Source organism: Paramacrobiotus metropolitanus, unplaced genomic scaffold (genome assembly GCF_019649055.1).
Source record: "Paramacrobiotus metropolitanus isolate TYO unplaced genomic scaffold, Prichtersi_v1.0 Parri_scaffold0000219, whole genome shotgun sequence".
In the NCBI taxonomy this organism is placed as follows: domain Eukaryota; kingdom Metazoa; phylum Tardigrada; class Eutardigrada; order Parachela; family Macrobiotidae; genus Paramacrobiotus; species Paramacrobiotus metropolitanus.
Window position 1 is genome coordinate 46,142 of NW_026570439.1, and position 12,910 is coordinate 59,051.

General features: G+C 44.3%; 2 protein-coding genes across 2 annotated transcripts; both read right to left on the reverse strand.

Annotated features, from left to right (window-relative positions):
* Positions 1 to 651: 651 nt before the first annotated feature.
* Positions 652 to 3,351, reverse strand: LOC129601207 (uncharacterized). Its single transcript, XM_055499948.1, has 3 exons — positions 3,164 to 3,351; positions 2,454 to 2,980; positions 652 to 1,461 (listed from the first exon to the last, which is right to left on the reverse strand). Exons 1-3 carry the CDS (start codon positions 3,216 to 3,218, stop codon positions 874 to 876), a joined length of 1,170 nt encoding a protein of 389 aa, XP_055355923.1. The 5' UTR covers positions 3,219 to 3,351; the 3' UTR covers positions 652 to 873.
* Positions 3,352 to 7,578: 4,227 nt separating this feature from the next.
* Positions 7,579 to 10,631, reverse strand: LOC129601205 (putative per-hexamer repeat protein 5). The gene is made up of 3 exons (XM_055499946.1): positions 10,444 to 10,631; positions 9,744 to 10,270; positions 7,579 to 8,834 (listed from the first exon to the last, which is right to left on the reverse strand). Exons 1-3 carry the CDS (start codon positions 10,499 to 10,501, stop codon positions 7,851 to 7,853), a joined length of 1,569 nt encoding a protein of 522 aa, XP_055355921.1. The 5' UTR covers positions 10,502 to 10,631; the 3' UTR covers positions 7,579 to 7,850.
* Between the last annotated feature and the right edge of the window lie 2,279 nt (positions 10,632 to 12,910).

Below are 12,910 nucleotides of genomic sequence, written 5' to 3' on the forward strand. Positions count from 1 at the left end.
AAGAGAAAGAAACGGGGTAATACGTATGATTGCCTGACTGCATCAAGGAAATCAGTTAAGTTAGCTGGACGATAGCCTTCTTTTCTGGTTACCGGGTGCCATAGCACCGTAACGCAGCCGCATTACCTGAATGATGTCGAAACCAAGCACGTTACTAGTATAGGTTTCAGTATGTAAATCAGCCAACCTACGGCGTCCTGTACGTCCGTCACCAACAAGCCTCGCAGTAGTTGTTTTTGGAATTATCAGGCGTTCTCATAGAAAATGTACATGCCCATTCTATATAGTATTTGAATTATTGTATGGTAATCCTGGCATAGCGCTTTAGATCCTAGGCTAGCAAAGGTCATTATCCACCGTAATCCAAGCTACTTCAGGGTTCGTAACACCAGGATGAACAAACCAGGATGAGTAGGTGTAAACTTCTAGCAAGGCGGAAATGTATTTTGCACAGGTCTGTAATATTCTGCCGGCAAGACAAATTAAATAATCAGCATCGAGCCATTCATTAACATTTTGTTTTTCTTGTGGTTCTCGGTACTTTGAAGCACGGTGGCCAAAGTAATGAATGACCTGTACCATTTTGATCCGCGACGAATTATCATGCGATGTCAATTGCACAGTACCAGAGCAGAATTTAAGTCAGCAAAATACTGCGATCGGTTTTACTTTGGTAATAAATAATCACTTTCCAAAACCCAAAACTAATTCTGTAGCACACCTTTCAGACCGCACCCACCGTAACAAGGCGCAGCGGTTTATTTAAAACTCAATCAAAATCATTGTGAAAGTAGATATGCTCCAAAATATATATTAAAAAGAGTTGTGATTTATTAAAAACGCAGGGCGTTGATGCAGGTCATCATGCGGAAATTAATTTTGCCCGAATAACCCACACTTAATCATAGACATCACACTAAAAAGCAGCACGATTCCGCTTGCGGCTCTCTGACTGGCCGCCGCACCGCCCGGGTTAGTCGCATCCGTCGGCTTAGTCGTGTTCAGCGTTGTTCCACTCGTCGGCGCTGCCGTCGTCGCGGAGGTCGGTTTCGTGGGCACCAGGCTCGTGATACAGTTGCTCACAGTATCATTCACACAGCAACCGTACTGATTGCCATCCGGCAGATCCGCTGTCGTGGCGTTGGCTTGCCACGAGCGCCCCCCGCAGTACAGGTGGAAAATATCGGGACGCGTGGCACCCTGCATCAGCCGGTGGACCCAGTTGACGGTGTCCTTGGCCTGACAGCACGAGCAGGATATCTGTGGATCCGCCCAACAGAATCGAGGGGACATCAAGTAGATGCGCGACGTAGCATTGCTGGAAATGGTGTCCAAGACGGTTTTGGATGGGAAGTCCAGGAGCCATCCGTCGATGTGAAGGCGGGAGATCGGGTTGTTGAAAGTGAAGGTGCGGCTATTTGTTAAGGTTTTCAGAGAGGTAATTCCGGTGATTTCGATGTGCTAAAATAATTAAAACAAAGTGACTTATCTTCGATGTGGGTCCATGGCAAAATTTTTCCTTTACTTAAAAATTTTGACTATAGGGACATTTTAACCATGTACCACGCATATAATCCCACATTCGTTTATATGCTCGAAAATGTTTGCTTTTTCCAAAAGGTGTTTGCTGTGTTTTGTTGTTTAATGCTTCAAAACACGTTTTGCAGTGTGCTGCCATTGTGGAGCCAAGCGTTGGCGTTGCTACAAGTGCCGAGCGGCACTGCATACATTAGCGTAAAAACGACGAGTACCGGCTATCTCCGATTGGACGCTTATGGGCGGATTAGGAGTCCAGAACGTATGGAGCGCGGACACAAATATAAAGCCCCAAAATTTTAAGAGCGATTTTATTGAAATTTTACGGAAGAACGTGCATAGATTTTAAGGCAGTTCTGATGTAGGACATTTTTGTATTTTTCTGTGTTCTGGTAACGGATGTTTGTAATGAGCGCACAAACGGTTTTCTGGGCGATAATCCAATAATTTTTTTTCGGCCCAGACTCCAACTCTGACTCTGACTCTGATTCTGACCACTCAAACTCTGACTCTGACTACTCAAAGTCTGACTCTGACCACTCAAAGTCTGACTCTGACTCTGAAGGTTTCTTAGGTTTCTTAGGTTTCTTAGGTTTCTTAGGTTTCTTAGGTTTCTTAGGTTTCTTAGGTTTCTTAGGTTTCTTAGGTTTCTTAGGTTTTTTAGGTTTTTTAGGTTTTTTTAGGTTTTTTAGGTTATTCTTAGGTTATTCAGTCAGAGTCAGAGTCAGAGTTTGGACAGTCAGAGTCAGACTTTGAGTAGTCAGAGTCAGAGTTTGAGCGCGGGCCAATTTTTTCCTCAGTTGAATGGCATAAATCGATAAATTTAGAGAAATTAAAGTGCGTGAAACAAGAAGTATTCAGCTAATGTGTACAAATTAGTACCAGATCGGGCTATTTTTCTCTGTCTCATGTTTTACCTCAAGAATGTTTGCTACCGGTTCAAAAGCCGCCCAGTCAAACGTGACCAGCAGATTGCCCGACAAATCGATCTCCCGCAACGATGCCAACCCACTCAGCGCTCGTACATCCACGGTCTGAATTTGGCAGGTCTTCAAGCTCAACCGCTCCAGCCGGGCGAATCCTTGGAACGCCTCTGCGCTTAAATTTCCCATAAACGAGTATTTCAGATTGAGGTACGTTAAATTGCCGCGGACGTTGGACAGAAAGGGGATCGCCACTCCGGCCTGATTGACGTCGTCGGAATAGCTGTTGACGCCGTAAAGTGTCACCTCGCGCAGCGCCCCCAGGCTGGCTGGCAGGGGAGTGGTCCGCGCACTCATGATCACTTCTTCCAGATCTTGATCCACGCCGATAACCAGTTTCTGCGTGGACATCGGGATGCGGTTCACATCGAAATTGGTGGGAATGACAATATCCACGACACTGCAGCTCAGCAGGCCTTCCGATGTGAAGGTGCAACCAGAATGCGGCAACTGTGCAGCGCCTACAACGCAGTCATATTACTGAAATATTTAACCATGGCACAGATCTGGGACATCGATACTACGAAGCAAGTAATATCGATGCCTTACAGTTGTTCTCGCTTAATGCCGTAAAAATATACCCAAAAACTTTATGAACAGCTAACAGTTTGCTGCCATTCGTACTCTAAGATACTCGTACATACCGAGAGACAGCCAGCACATCAATGCCGCTTCCACACATAAAAACTTAATCGCCATCTCTCACAAGATTGAAATCACAAAGCTTGAGAAAGGGTAAAATTGTATAAGATTCTCGAAATGCAGGTGGCCGCTATTTTTTGTGACTCCTGAAAGCTTACTGCGCATGCAATATTGCCGTCGCAACAGGTGAATTTGTAAGAATGATTAAGTAGCAAATGTTTATCATCATTGTTGCACTTGTTGCCAGTGATAAGATGATAAGTAGATAGTTACCGAGCATGTTTCAAATAAGCGCTGATCAATTTATCAGCTAACTCTGGCTTAATACAATCACAATGTCAACGATTGTGTAAGTGATATGGTGAATTTGTTTTGATCATCCATCAGGCGCCGGAGAAGACTGATTCAAACTAATAACGCATTTTATGCCATCGAGCGACGAGAAAACTTCCGATAATCTGAACATTGGTGGACAATATACACGTGTACGAGGTTCAAACAGAAGAAGTTTTTAAACGATTACGTAAAGGAATGCTGCAAAAATGATTAGCCATAATGCCACTGATACAAGAGCTGGCATAGCAAAGTCTTAATAATAAAGTCATCCACCAGATACATGTCGGTTAGTTTCACGGCTGTATTGCTCTGCACCGCCAACTCCATCACGGTGATTAATCGCTGTTAGTCGCAAGCTCCCAGGATCGCGCATCCTTTCAGTTGCGTGGCCATGATAATCCGTTTCGTGGTGGAACGTAGGCATTTGAAGATCGAAGCGGCCAACAAAAACATCTTGTAAGGAAACCAGGTTCCCTCCAGTCGAGCGCGTCCGTAGCTTTTCGGAATAATATTACTGGTCAACGGCGCTGACAGAACGATGGCGTTCCACGCGGCACACACGGCGCGCAATATTCGGTTTGCTTGGCAGTGTCCAGATGGGAAAACACCTCCAGCAGCAACTCCCCCGGGAGTGCAAGGGGACGATCCGTTGTCGGGATGCCGTCCCGTGATGTGCATTCCTCCGCAGTGATCTGTGGAAGACGTTTCAATAATTCTTCGGCCAATCGCTCATCTTGAATCTAAAAAAACGCAAAAGAACTTGAACATCCTGAGATGCTCAAGGAAAGCCTCTTAGCCTACAATCTGAAGAAAATTTTTACCAGTGACGGCAATCTGTCGGTTTCCCTGTGCTGACGGTATATGAACCACACGCGTCCGGTTCCAGTATCCAGATGGAGCACTCCCGCAGTCCTACCGTTCACCCACTGATATCTACTGAACGATTTCGGCAAATTTCCAGCCGTCGCCGAGCTGCAGTTCTTCGGAAATGGCACACTACACTTTGCATAATCCCCCTTTTTAATGGCTTTCAGGGAATGGCCTGACGGTCCCGGGAAACCATCTAAAAGAGGCGGTGATTCGTTAGCCCTGGCTTGATTTTTATTTTTAGTTCAATTACTTCGATAACTGAACTAAAAATATAGCAAGCAAGTACTTGGCACTCTGCTGCGAATTCGACTCGGCGGGACAATGTCTGTACAGCGAATTCCGTTTTTCCACCATTGCACCATTGCCGTCTCATAATCCGGATGGAAAGCCCCGGCCGTGAGAATGCGCGCTTCAACCGGAGACCACATCCACGAACCGCACGGAGTCTCGCGCATCAAAACTTCTACGGGGACGGTCGGAAAGGACCCTCAAGAAGCGACAGCCACCGTAATATCACCGCCAGTCTCGTCACAGTCCTGGAAAATTCGGTTGAACGGCTTCAGTTCACGGCGTCGGTTGGGACACAGGAAATCGATGATGAGTCCGGATTTCGCAACATCCACGACACAGCCGTAGCGGAGCAGACCGTCATCTCCCAGTACTCTCACACCGTTGCAGTTGGGAACTACGCCAGACATTGCTAACACGGTAGAAGTGGAGAGTGGCACGGTGGGGCACCACAGCTAATCGTCCTTCACCAGAATATGATAAAATAAGGAAAATTTAAGACATGCTGATCTTGCAGTCAATAACTATCACTAACGATCTTGCAACTATCACTAATTCGTTGTCGTGTGAACAGATGTTTCTGTTCTCTGTGTGTAAACCTGCTACCATGCAGAAACCGGCGCCTTTGTTGCAAGTTTGCAACCGTACAGCTGTCAGATAATCGCTATATTAGGCACGATATACCTGCAAAATTAAGGTGGCAGCACACCGCTGCAAGAGACTAACAGCGAATTTTAAAAGCAGTACAAGTTCTACGAGTACTCTGTAACAAATACGATAGAGTGTCGTAAAGAATGGTTAGTACTAACAAGCTAAATTTTTCCATTGAGTTATTCGCACAAATACCAGACGCATATTGTTTTATAGAGGAAAACAGATTTATTAAGCAATATTGTTTATAGCGGGGTGGTTTTTAAAATCGCAAATCGTCCAGTGACGTGTCTGTGCGCACTTCAAAGAAGCCGCCCATCTCGCGGCAACCAAACAAACGTGGAAAAATTTACCTTGTTAGTACTTAACATTCTTTACGACGAGCTATCGCATGTGTTACAGAGTACTTGTAGAACTTGTACTGCTTCTAAAATCCCCTGTCAGTCTCTTGCAGCGGTGTGCTACCACCTTAAGCCATTGGTCGAAGTTCTGGTAAATTCTGTTCGCATGTACACTTGTATTATCATGCTATACGGAAGTCGCACTACGACTTCCGTACTAGGTGACCAACCAAATACAGTCGGTAGAGTGGAATCTCTGTTCTGAACGATGACCTGCTCCTAACTCCTACGCTCATAACCAAATATCTGGATGATGTTATCCAGATTAAAATGTGGCTTCCTGCAGGTACACACTAATGTTCGCCACAAGAAGGTCACTGGTCACAAGATGTACTTGGCCAAAAGAAATGCGTACCGTTTCAAAACGAACAGGTGTTTTCATAGCGCGGTAAGCTGCCTTAGGGCAAGCATACAAAAAAAGTCCAGCAATAATGTTCATATCTTAACGGAAGGACCTTGCTTGATACAAATCACAATGAGGAACAGTAAAACACACAAGGCACATCACACACCTTGCGGCTAAAATTCTCACTTTGTTCTTTTCGATGATGAAATCAATACGAGTATCTCAAGCAAATCTTTAATAGGAAAGCGTACTCGCTTCTGGCTGGCACTGCATGACCTAAGCGTAGCAGTAAATTTATAAACATTTTTGAGCTACTTAGAAACGAAAACGTTTGTAGAATGAATTATTTGAAGTAAAATTATGTAACCGGTTAGGTCTCCCAGACAGACAAATATTCCGCTGTTCTCGGAACATGGCAAAAATTGTGGATCGGTCATTCTTGCCGGCCATACTGAAAACGGTTTTGTAAAAGCTACTGTAAGGAAACTTATTGCGCTCTCAGTTACGGTGAACGTCCTTCTGAGCCGGGGGATGCAAGGTTTCACTGGCTATAGCTAAGTGTTTCTGGACAATAATTAATGCAGTTTCCAAATTTCATCTTTGACGAAGGAAATAACGTCAGATCTTGTTTTTTTACTGGCACACCATTCGAGCAGCTGGCGGTAATTTTCCCGACGAAATACTTGAACATTTCCTACATGTACTGATTGTTGAAAATGGTTTTAGAAATACTCGTACTGACAAGTTAGACTACTGTAGCCCTCCACGAAACTGCGCTACTGTCAGGCCTGAAAGCAGCTTGTCCATGCCGGTATTGCGCTTATCCCACCGACCAGCTCTGCCTGTTACCGTATTTCCGGGCTTTTCATTCCAGTTTCATAGAGCGTTTTCAGTATTCATAATTATTTTAGCAACAAATAGTGCAATGGTGAAAGGACACCGCTTTATCGGTAACCAAAAAAAGAACCCATGGTTGCACATGCCTCGAGTACAAACTGGCACTGCGCTTTTTACGTTTTCAAGTAAGGTGACGCCATAGCGGCGGCCGACGAACCAACACAATCGTTTGCGTAAAGCGCAATGATAGGAATAAGGAATGCTTTACTTGACTTATCAAAGAAATATAGCTCTGAAACGTCAGTACGCAGCACAGCACTTGTATCTGTATACGGCTACCGCGCCTCTAGACACTTTACAGAAAGTTACGGTGACCAGCGGACACCACATTCTGCACGCGGCCTGAGTACAGACGACCAGCGCGCATTTTGAATTTGATAGTGGTGTGATCGTACAAGTATGCTTTAGATAGCGGTGACCGACAGACACCACAGTTTGCAGGCGCTTTGAGTTTATGCGGCCAGCGCGCATGTGTGGATTTGATTAATTATAGGAAAGTTGTAGGAAAGCCGCTCATATGTGCATTAGATGGCGGCGACCGACAGGCACCACATTTTTCATGAACGCTGGACATAGAGGACCTCCGCTACGCTACGGTCGATAAATCAGCAAAATACGGTAACCCGTTTTATTATATTTCAATATTACGTATATCGTTGCTGTGTTCTAAAAAAAATTATTGTAACTTTCAAAAACCTTATAACCACAAATAATGCTATGGCAAACCTCACAGATTACGTTAACCGGAATAAGGCAATGCTCACCAGAAATGGTCAAATGCGAGAGTTCATGAAAATGACTGAGAAAGCAGACTTGTTTCAGAAATAAAAAGCTGAAAGGGCATCGTATTTAAATCAAAAACAGATGAAATTGACGAAGATTACTGGACGGGGATGGATTTCACCACAGCAGCCCACACTTATTCATAGACATCACAACAAAGATGAGCACGATTCCGGAGGCAGCTTCATGGCTGGCAGCAGCACCGCCCGGATTCGTCGCATCCGTCGGCTTAGTAGTAGTCACCCCCGTTGTTCCGTTAGTTGTTCCCTTAGTTGTTCCATTCGTTGCTTCCTTCGTAGTTCCATCCGTCGTTCTTGTGGTTGTTCCCTTCGTTGTTCCCATCGTCGATCCCCTTGTTGTTGCACTTGTTGTTCCATTTGTAGATCCCTTCGTTGTATTTATAGTTGTTACCTTCGTAGTTCCATCCGTTGTTCTTGTCGTTGTTCCCATCGTCGTTCCCCTTGTTGTTGCATTCGTTGCTCCATTTGTAGTTCCCTTCGTTGTAGTTATAGTTGTTCCCTTCGTAGTTCCATTCGTTGTTCTGGTCGTTGTTCCCATCGTTGTTCCCTTTGTTGTTCCATTCGTTGTTCCCATCGTTGTTCCATTCGTTGTTCTCGTCGTTGTTCCCATCGTTGTTTTCATAGTTGTTCCCATCGTTGTTCCATTCGTTGTCCTCGTCGTTGTTCCATTCGTTGTTCCAGTCGTTGTTCCCATCGTTGTTTTCATAGTTGTTCCCTTCGTTGTTCCATTCGTTGTTCCCTTTGTTGTTTTCATAGTTGTTCCATGCGTTGTTCCATTCGTTGTTCCCTTCGTTGTTCCATTCGTTGTTTTCGTAGTTGTTCCCTTCGTAGTTCCATTCGTTGTTCCCTTCGTTGTTCCCTTCGTAGTTCCATTCGTTGTTCCCTTTGTTGTTCCCTTTGTTGTTCCCTTCGTTGTACCTTTCGTTGTTCCATTCGTTATTCTCATGGTGTCGAGGATGCCTGTCGAGGGAAATCGGAGGAGCCCGGCGTCGTCGAGCAGGCGGCCGATGGGTTTGGCGAAGGTGAAGTTGCGGCTCAGTGTCAGTGATTTCAGAGGGGTAACCCATCGGATTGCAATGTGCTAAAATATAGAAATAGAAATGTTACTCCTTCCTTAATCCTCCTCATTAGTGAGTCGGCGGTATCCGCCGTAAACCGTAAAAGGGGCACCGCTTTTAATTAAAAGTACAGAGTTAGACAGAGCGTGTGTCTAACGAATTTCTGTTTGCTCCCTTGATTAAGTAAATGCGTTTTCCGGCGCCCGGTTGCTTCCCCAGGAGGACATCGCCGACTCACTATTGTACCCGAATAGCGTAATTTTAGTGACTCGCAGTTAGGGAAGTTAGTTGAACAGTCAAAAGTCGGGCGGAAAATCCGCTTGTGCGTACGCGTTTGGAGTGGACAGCTATGGCCGAATCGAAATTCCCAACGGTACAAAATATGTGCGCAGAAATGATTTATTAAAAGTCTCGTTAAGAAACGATTTGAGTTAAATTTGCCAAAAGAACATAAACGAGTATAGTCTGGTGCAAAGCCCCATATCGGAGAACGCCTTACGTAAGAGTGCGTGATGCGCTATCTCCAAACTGGAGCCCATAGGAAACATCGTTTTGGCGTGGGTAGAAGCTTTTGGCATTCTTACTGATTTCCAAAATACAGGTAAATGAAGTACATTTTATGATACAAGATGCATGAATGAAACGGGTCAAAGGACATTTCTTTATCATTACGTGGAACTGTGGAAGTTGAAGTGGTTTTTTTCTTAACGAGCTTTTGGCAGATTTTCGTATAAATAAACCATTTTCAGTCTTATTTCACTAACTCTCCGGCAGGATGTTACTGTCAAACGGTTTTCCCGCCGGTGCATATAAGCAATTCTGCACAGAATGGCATAAATCGATACAAGAAAGGTTCTATGTAAACTGCGCAAAATAAGAGTGAGTAGTAAAACAACTGCTACGAGGACGAGATTAGCCGTCTCAGTTTTTACCTCAAGATTATCTGCCACCGGTTGGAACACCGACCAATCTAACGTTTCCATCTGATTGCCCGACAGATCTACTTCCCGCAACGCTGCCAACCCCGCCAGCGCTCGCACATGCACGGTCTGAATTCGACAGGTTTCCAAGCGCAACCGCTCCAACCGGGAGAATCCTTGGAAAGCCTCTGCGCTCAAATTCCCCATAAACGAGTATTTCAGATTGAGATACGCAATATTGCCGCGGACATTGGACAAAAAAGGGACCGCCACTCCGGCCTGGTTAACATCGTCCGAAAAGCTGTTGACTCCGTAGAGTGTCACCTCGCGCAACGCCTCAAGGCTGGCTGGCAGGGGAGTCGCCCGCGCACTCATGATCACTTCTTCCAGTTCATTATTCACGCCGATAACCAATTTTTGCGTGGACGTCGGAATGCGGTTCACATCGAAATTGGTGGGAATGACAATATCGAGGGCACTGCAGCTCAGCAGAGCTTCCGATGTGAAGGTGCAGCCAGGATGCGGCAACTGTGCGGTGCCTACAACACAGGCGTGTTACTGAAATATTTAACCATGGCACAGATACACTACAAAGTAAAGAATATCAGTGCCAAAAAGTTGTTCTCGCTTAATATCGTAAAAATAATGCAGAAGAAGTTTGGGCACAGCAAATAAGTAACTGCAGTGTGTACATTAAAATACTTAGACGTACCAAAAGATAGCCAGCACATTAAAGCCGTTTGCACGCATAAGAACCTTATATTCGCCATCTCTAACAAGACTGAAATCCCAAAGCGCAATGCTTTTGGAAAGTGTCAAACTGTAAAAGACCTTCGAAACCGGTGGCGAGTATTTTTTACAACAGAAACCTGACTGTACACGATAATACTGCTGCCGCCACAGCTGGATTACTAACCATTATTAAGCAGTGAGTGTAACATGTTGCGCTTGTTGCCAGAATGCCAGTGATAAGATGATAAGCAGATAACTAACCGAATACGTTCCTAATACGCGCTGATCAGTTTATCAGCCGACTATGGCTTAATACGGTGACAATGTCAACGATTGTGTGAACTGTAGGCGATATTGTGTTTTGATCACCTGTCAAGCGCCGGAGAAGCCGAAACAGATATGAAATAAAAGTAATTGTAGCAAAAATCCAAAGAAAGTCAATGATAAGAAAAGATCCGCAGAGATCATTGAAAACGATACATAATATTAATTACCTTAATTCCCAAAATTAACGGGTCATTTCAAGGAGAAACTGTTGCGTTATGTGGGAAAGACTTTCAGGTCGCACATCTTTCACACCGTCAACGCACCACCTGGCGATTCTAGTGCATCTGTTAAGCTTTTGAACGTATAACTACGTATAATACGGTGAAGAAATGAAGAGGCCGATTTTATAGGATGACACGAAATGGGAATTACTTGCTGATAGCCATAACCACATTATGTGACGTTCAGACAGCAGGTTATAAAAATGTCGTCGCCGTTATTACTACTTCTCTTTTACTCGGGTTCCGACCGCTTACAGATTACACCTTCACGTTCCGTCCACCCACCATTTCAGTTTCCCTGCATGGGCCCACATAAAAATTAATTTATAATACTATGCAGATAATTTTTAACCAGCAACAACGTTTATTTCAGAATCGAAGGCAACAAGGAACAACAAAAAAATTTTTCACAAAACAAAGTTTCAAGAATAATTTAGAGATCAACGAATCCATCCACAAAGTTTGCTATAGAAAAACGATGAATTATCACCAATTGAAAATCACCGATTTAGTTAATAATCACGAATTCCTTATTTGGTTTTTAATTTACTAGAATTAATCACCGTAAAAATAAAATTTAACCAGCATGTGAAAGACTCGTCACTTAATTTTCGAACTGTTCGGTTTGTTTGACTGGAGGTGTTTTTTGTTAGCCGATTTCGCTTTCAGTGCGTCCAAAGAAACGTTTTTTTAAGTTTTACGTGCTGGGGAAAACAATCTGAACTGTGCAGTTAGCTGTTAATAACCACGTAGCCGCTCACTGCAGGGCCTACTAATGCAATCGGGTGGACGGAACGTGAAAGTGTAATCTGTAAGCGGTCGGAACGCGAGTAAAAGCGAAGTATTTCAAATTAGTAAAAATCACAATAAGGCCAATAAGGCCAGATAAGGCCAGGACTGAAGCCTTCCATGAAAATTAAGAAACTTATTAAAACAGTCCACACTTAATTACGGACAGTATCACCAAAGAAATCAGCGTAATTTTGCAAGCCGCGTTCAGACTGTCCGCCGCACCGCCCGGGTTGGTGGCATCTGTCGGCCGACTCGCCGTAGTTGGTGCTGACGTTGGTTTCGTTGGCGACGGACTCGATAATCCGATGCAGTTGGCCACCGTATCATTCACGCAACACCCGTACTGATTCACATCGTCCTCGATTAACCAGTATGCCCATTCCACGGTGTCTCTGGCCTGGCAGCACGAACAGGATTTCTGCGGATCCGCTGGGCAAAATGCGTTGGACCACAGTCGGATACGCGACGCGGTGTTGCTGTGCATGGTATCGAAGATGGTTTTCGATGGAAGCTCTAGTTGCTGCACTTCGATGTCAAAGGCGGGTAGTTGGTTTATTGAAGGTGAAGTTACGGCTGATGGTCAGTGTTTTCAGCGGCATGACTCCGTTGAATATAATGCTCTAAAATTGAACCACAATCGTATCTGTTAAATTCCGCTCGGTGAATTTTTCAACTACTTTTCAGAAATTTCAGATTAAGGGAAGTGTGCCAGTACGTGGTACCAAATGGTGTACATGAACGGAAACATTCGCTTTCGCGCACTCCCATACACTGTCCAGTCTGTCCTGCGTCGTTACGTGGCAAATATTTTAATGTATCACAGAGAATTTTAAAAATCATTTTCAGTGTTTAAAAAAATTGTGGGAACCTCGTTGCGCTGTAAAAGCGATCTTCATGTCAATGTGTATTTTCCTGCAAAATTTGAGAAAGAGCGGCTGATAAAGATGCACACGAATTTGATACCGTATACTGGTACACTTCCTAGTTTATGTTAATAATACTTCTGTCTCGATATTTATGCAGTTTTGGCATCTATTGTTCGTAAAGATCAAATGGTACCCTGTTTTTTAAACCTTATCAACACTTTTATACTTTCTGTCTGAATTA

Bases quoted from the DNA above. Each gene is read 5' to 3' on its own strand.
- LOC129601207 (XM_055499948.1), bottom strand. From the start codon at position 3,218: ATGGCGATTAAGTTTTTATGTGTGGAAGCGGCATTGATGTGCTGGCTG. The intron at 2,981-3,163 runs GTATGTACGAGT...ACTGCGTTGTAG, and splicing joins GATGTGCTGGCTGTCTCTCG to GCGCTGCACAGTTGCCGCAT. The intron at 1,462-2,453 runs GTAAAACATGAG...TAATTATTTTAG, and splicing joins CGGTAGCAAACATTCTTGAG to CACATCGAAATCACCGGAAT.
- LOC129601205 (XM_055499946.1), bottom strand. From the start codon at position 10,501: ATGGCGAATATAAGGTTCTTATGCGTGCAAACGGCTTTAATGTGCTGG. The intron at 10,271-10,443 runs GTACGTCTAAGT...CCTGTGTTGTAG, and splicing joins AATGTGCTGGCTATCTTTTG to GCACCGCACAGTTGCCGCAT. The intron at 8,835-9,743 runs GTAAAAACTGAG...TCTATATTTTAG, and splicing joins CGGTGGCAGATAATCTTGAG to CACATTGCAATCCGATGGGT.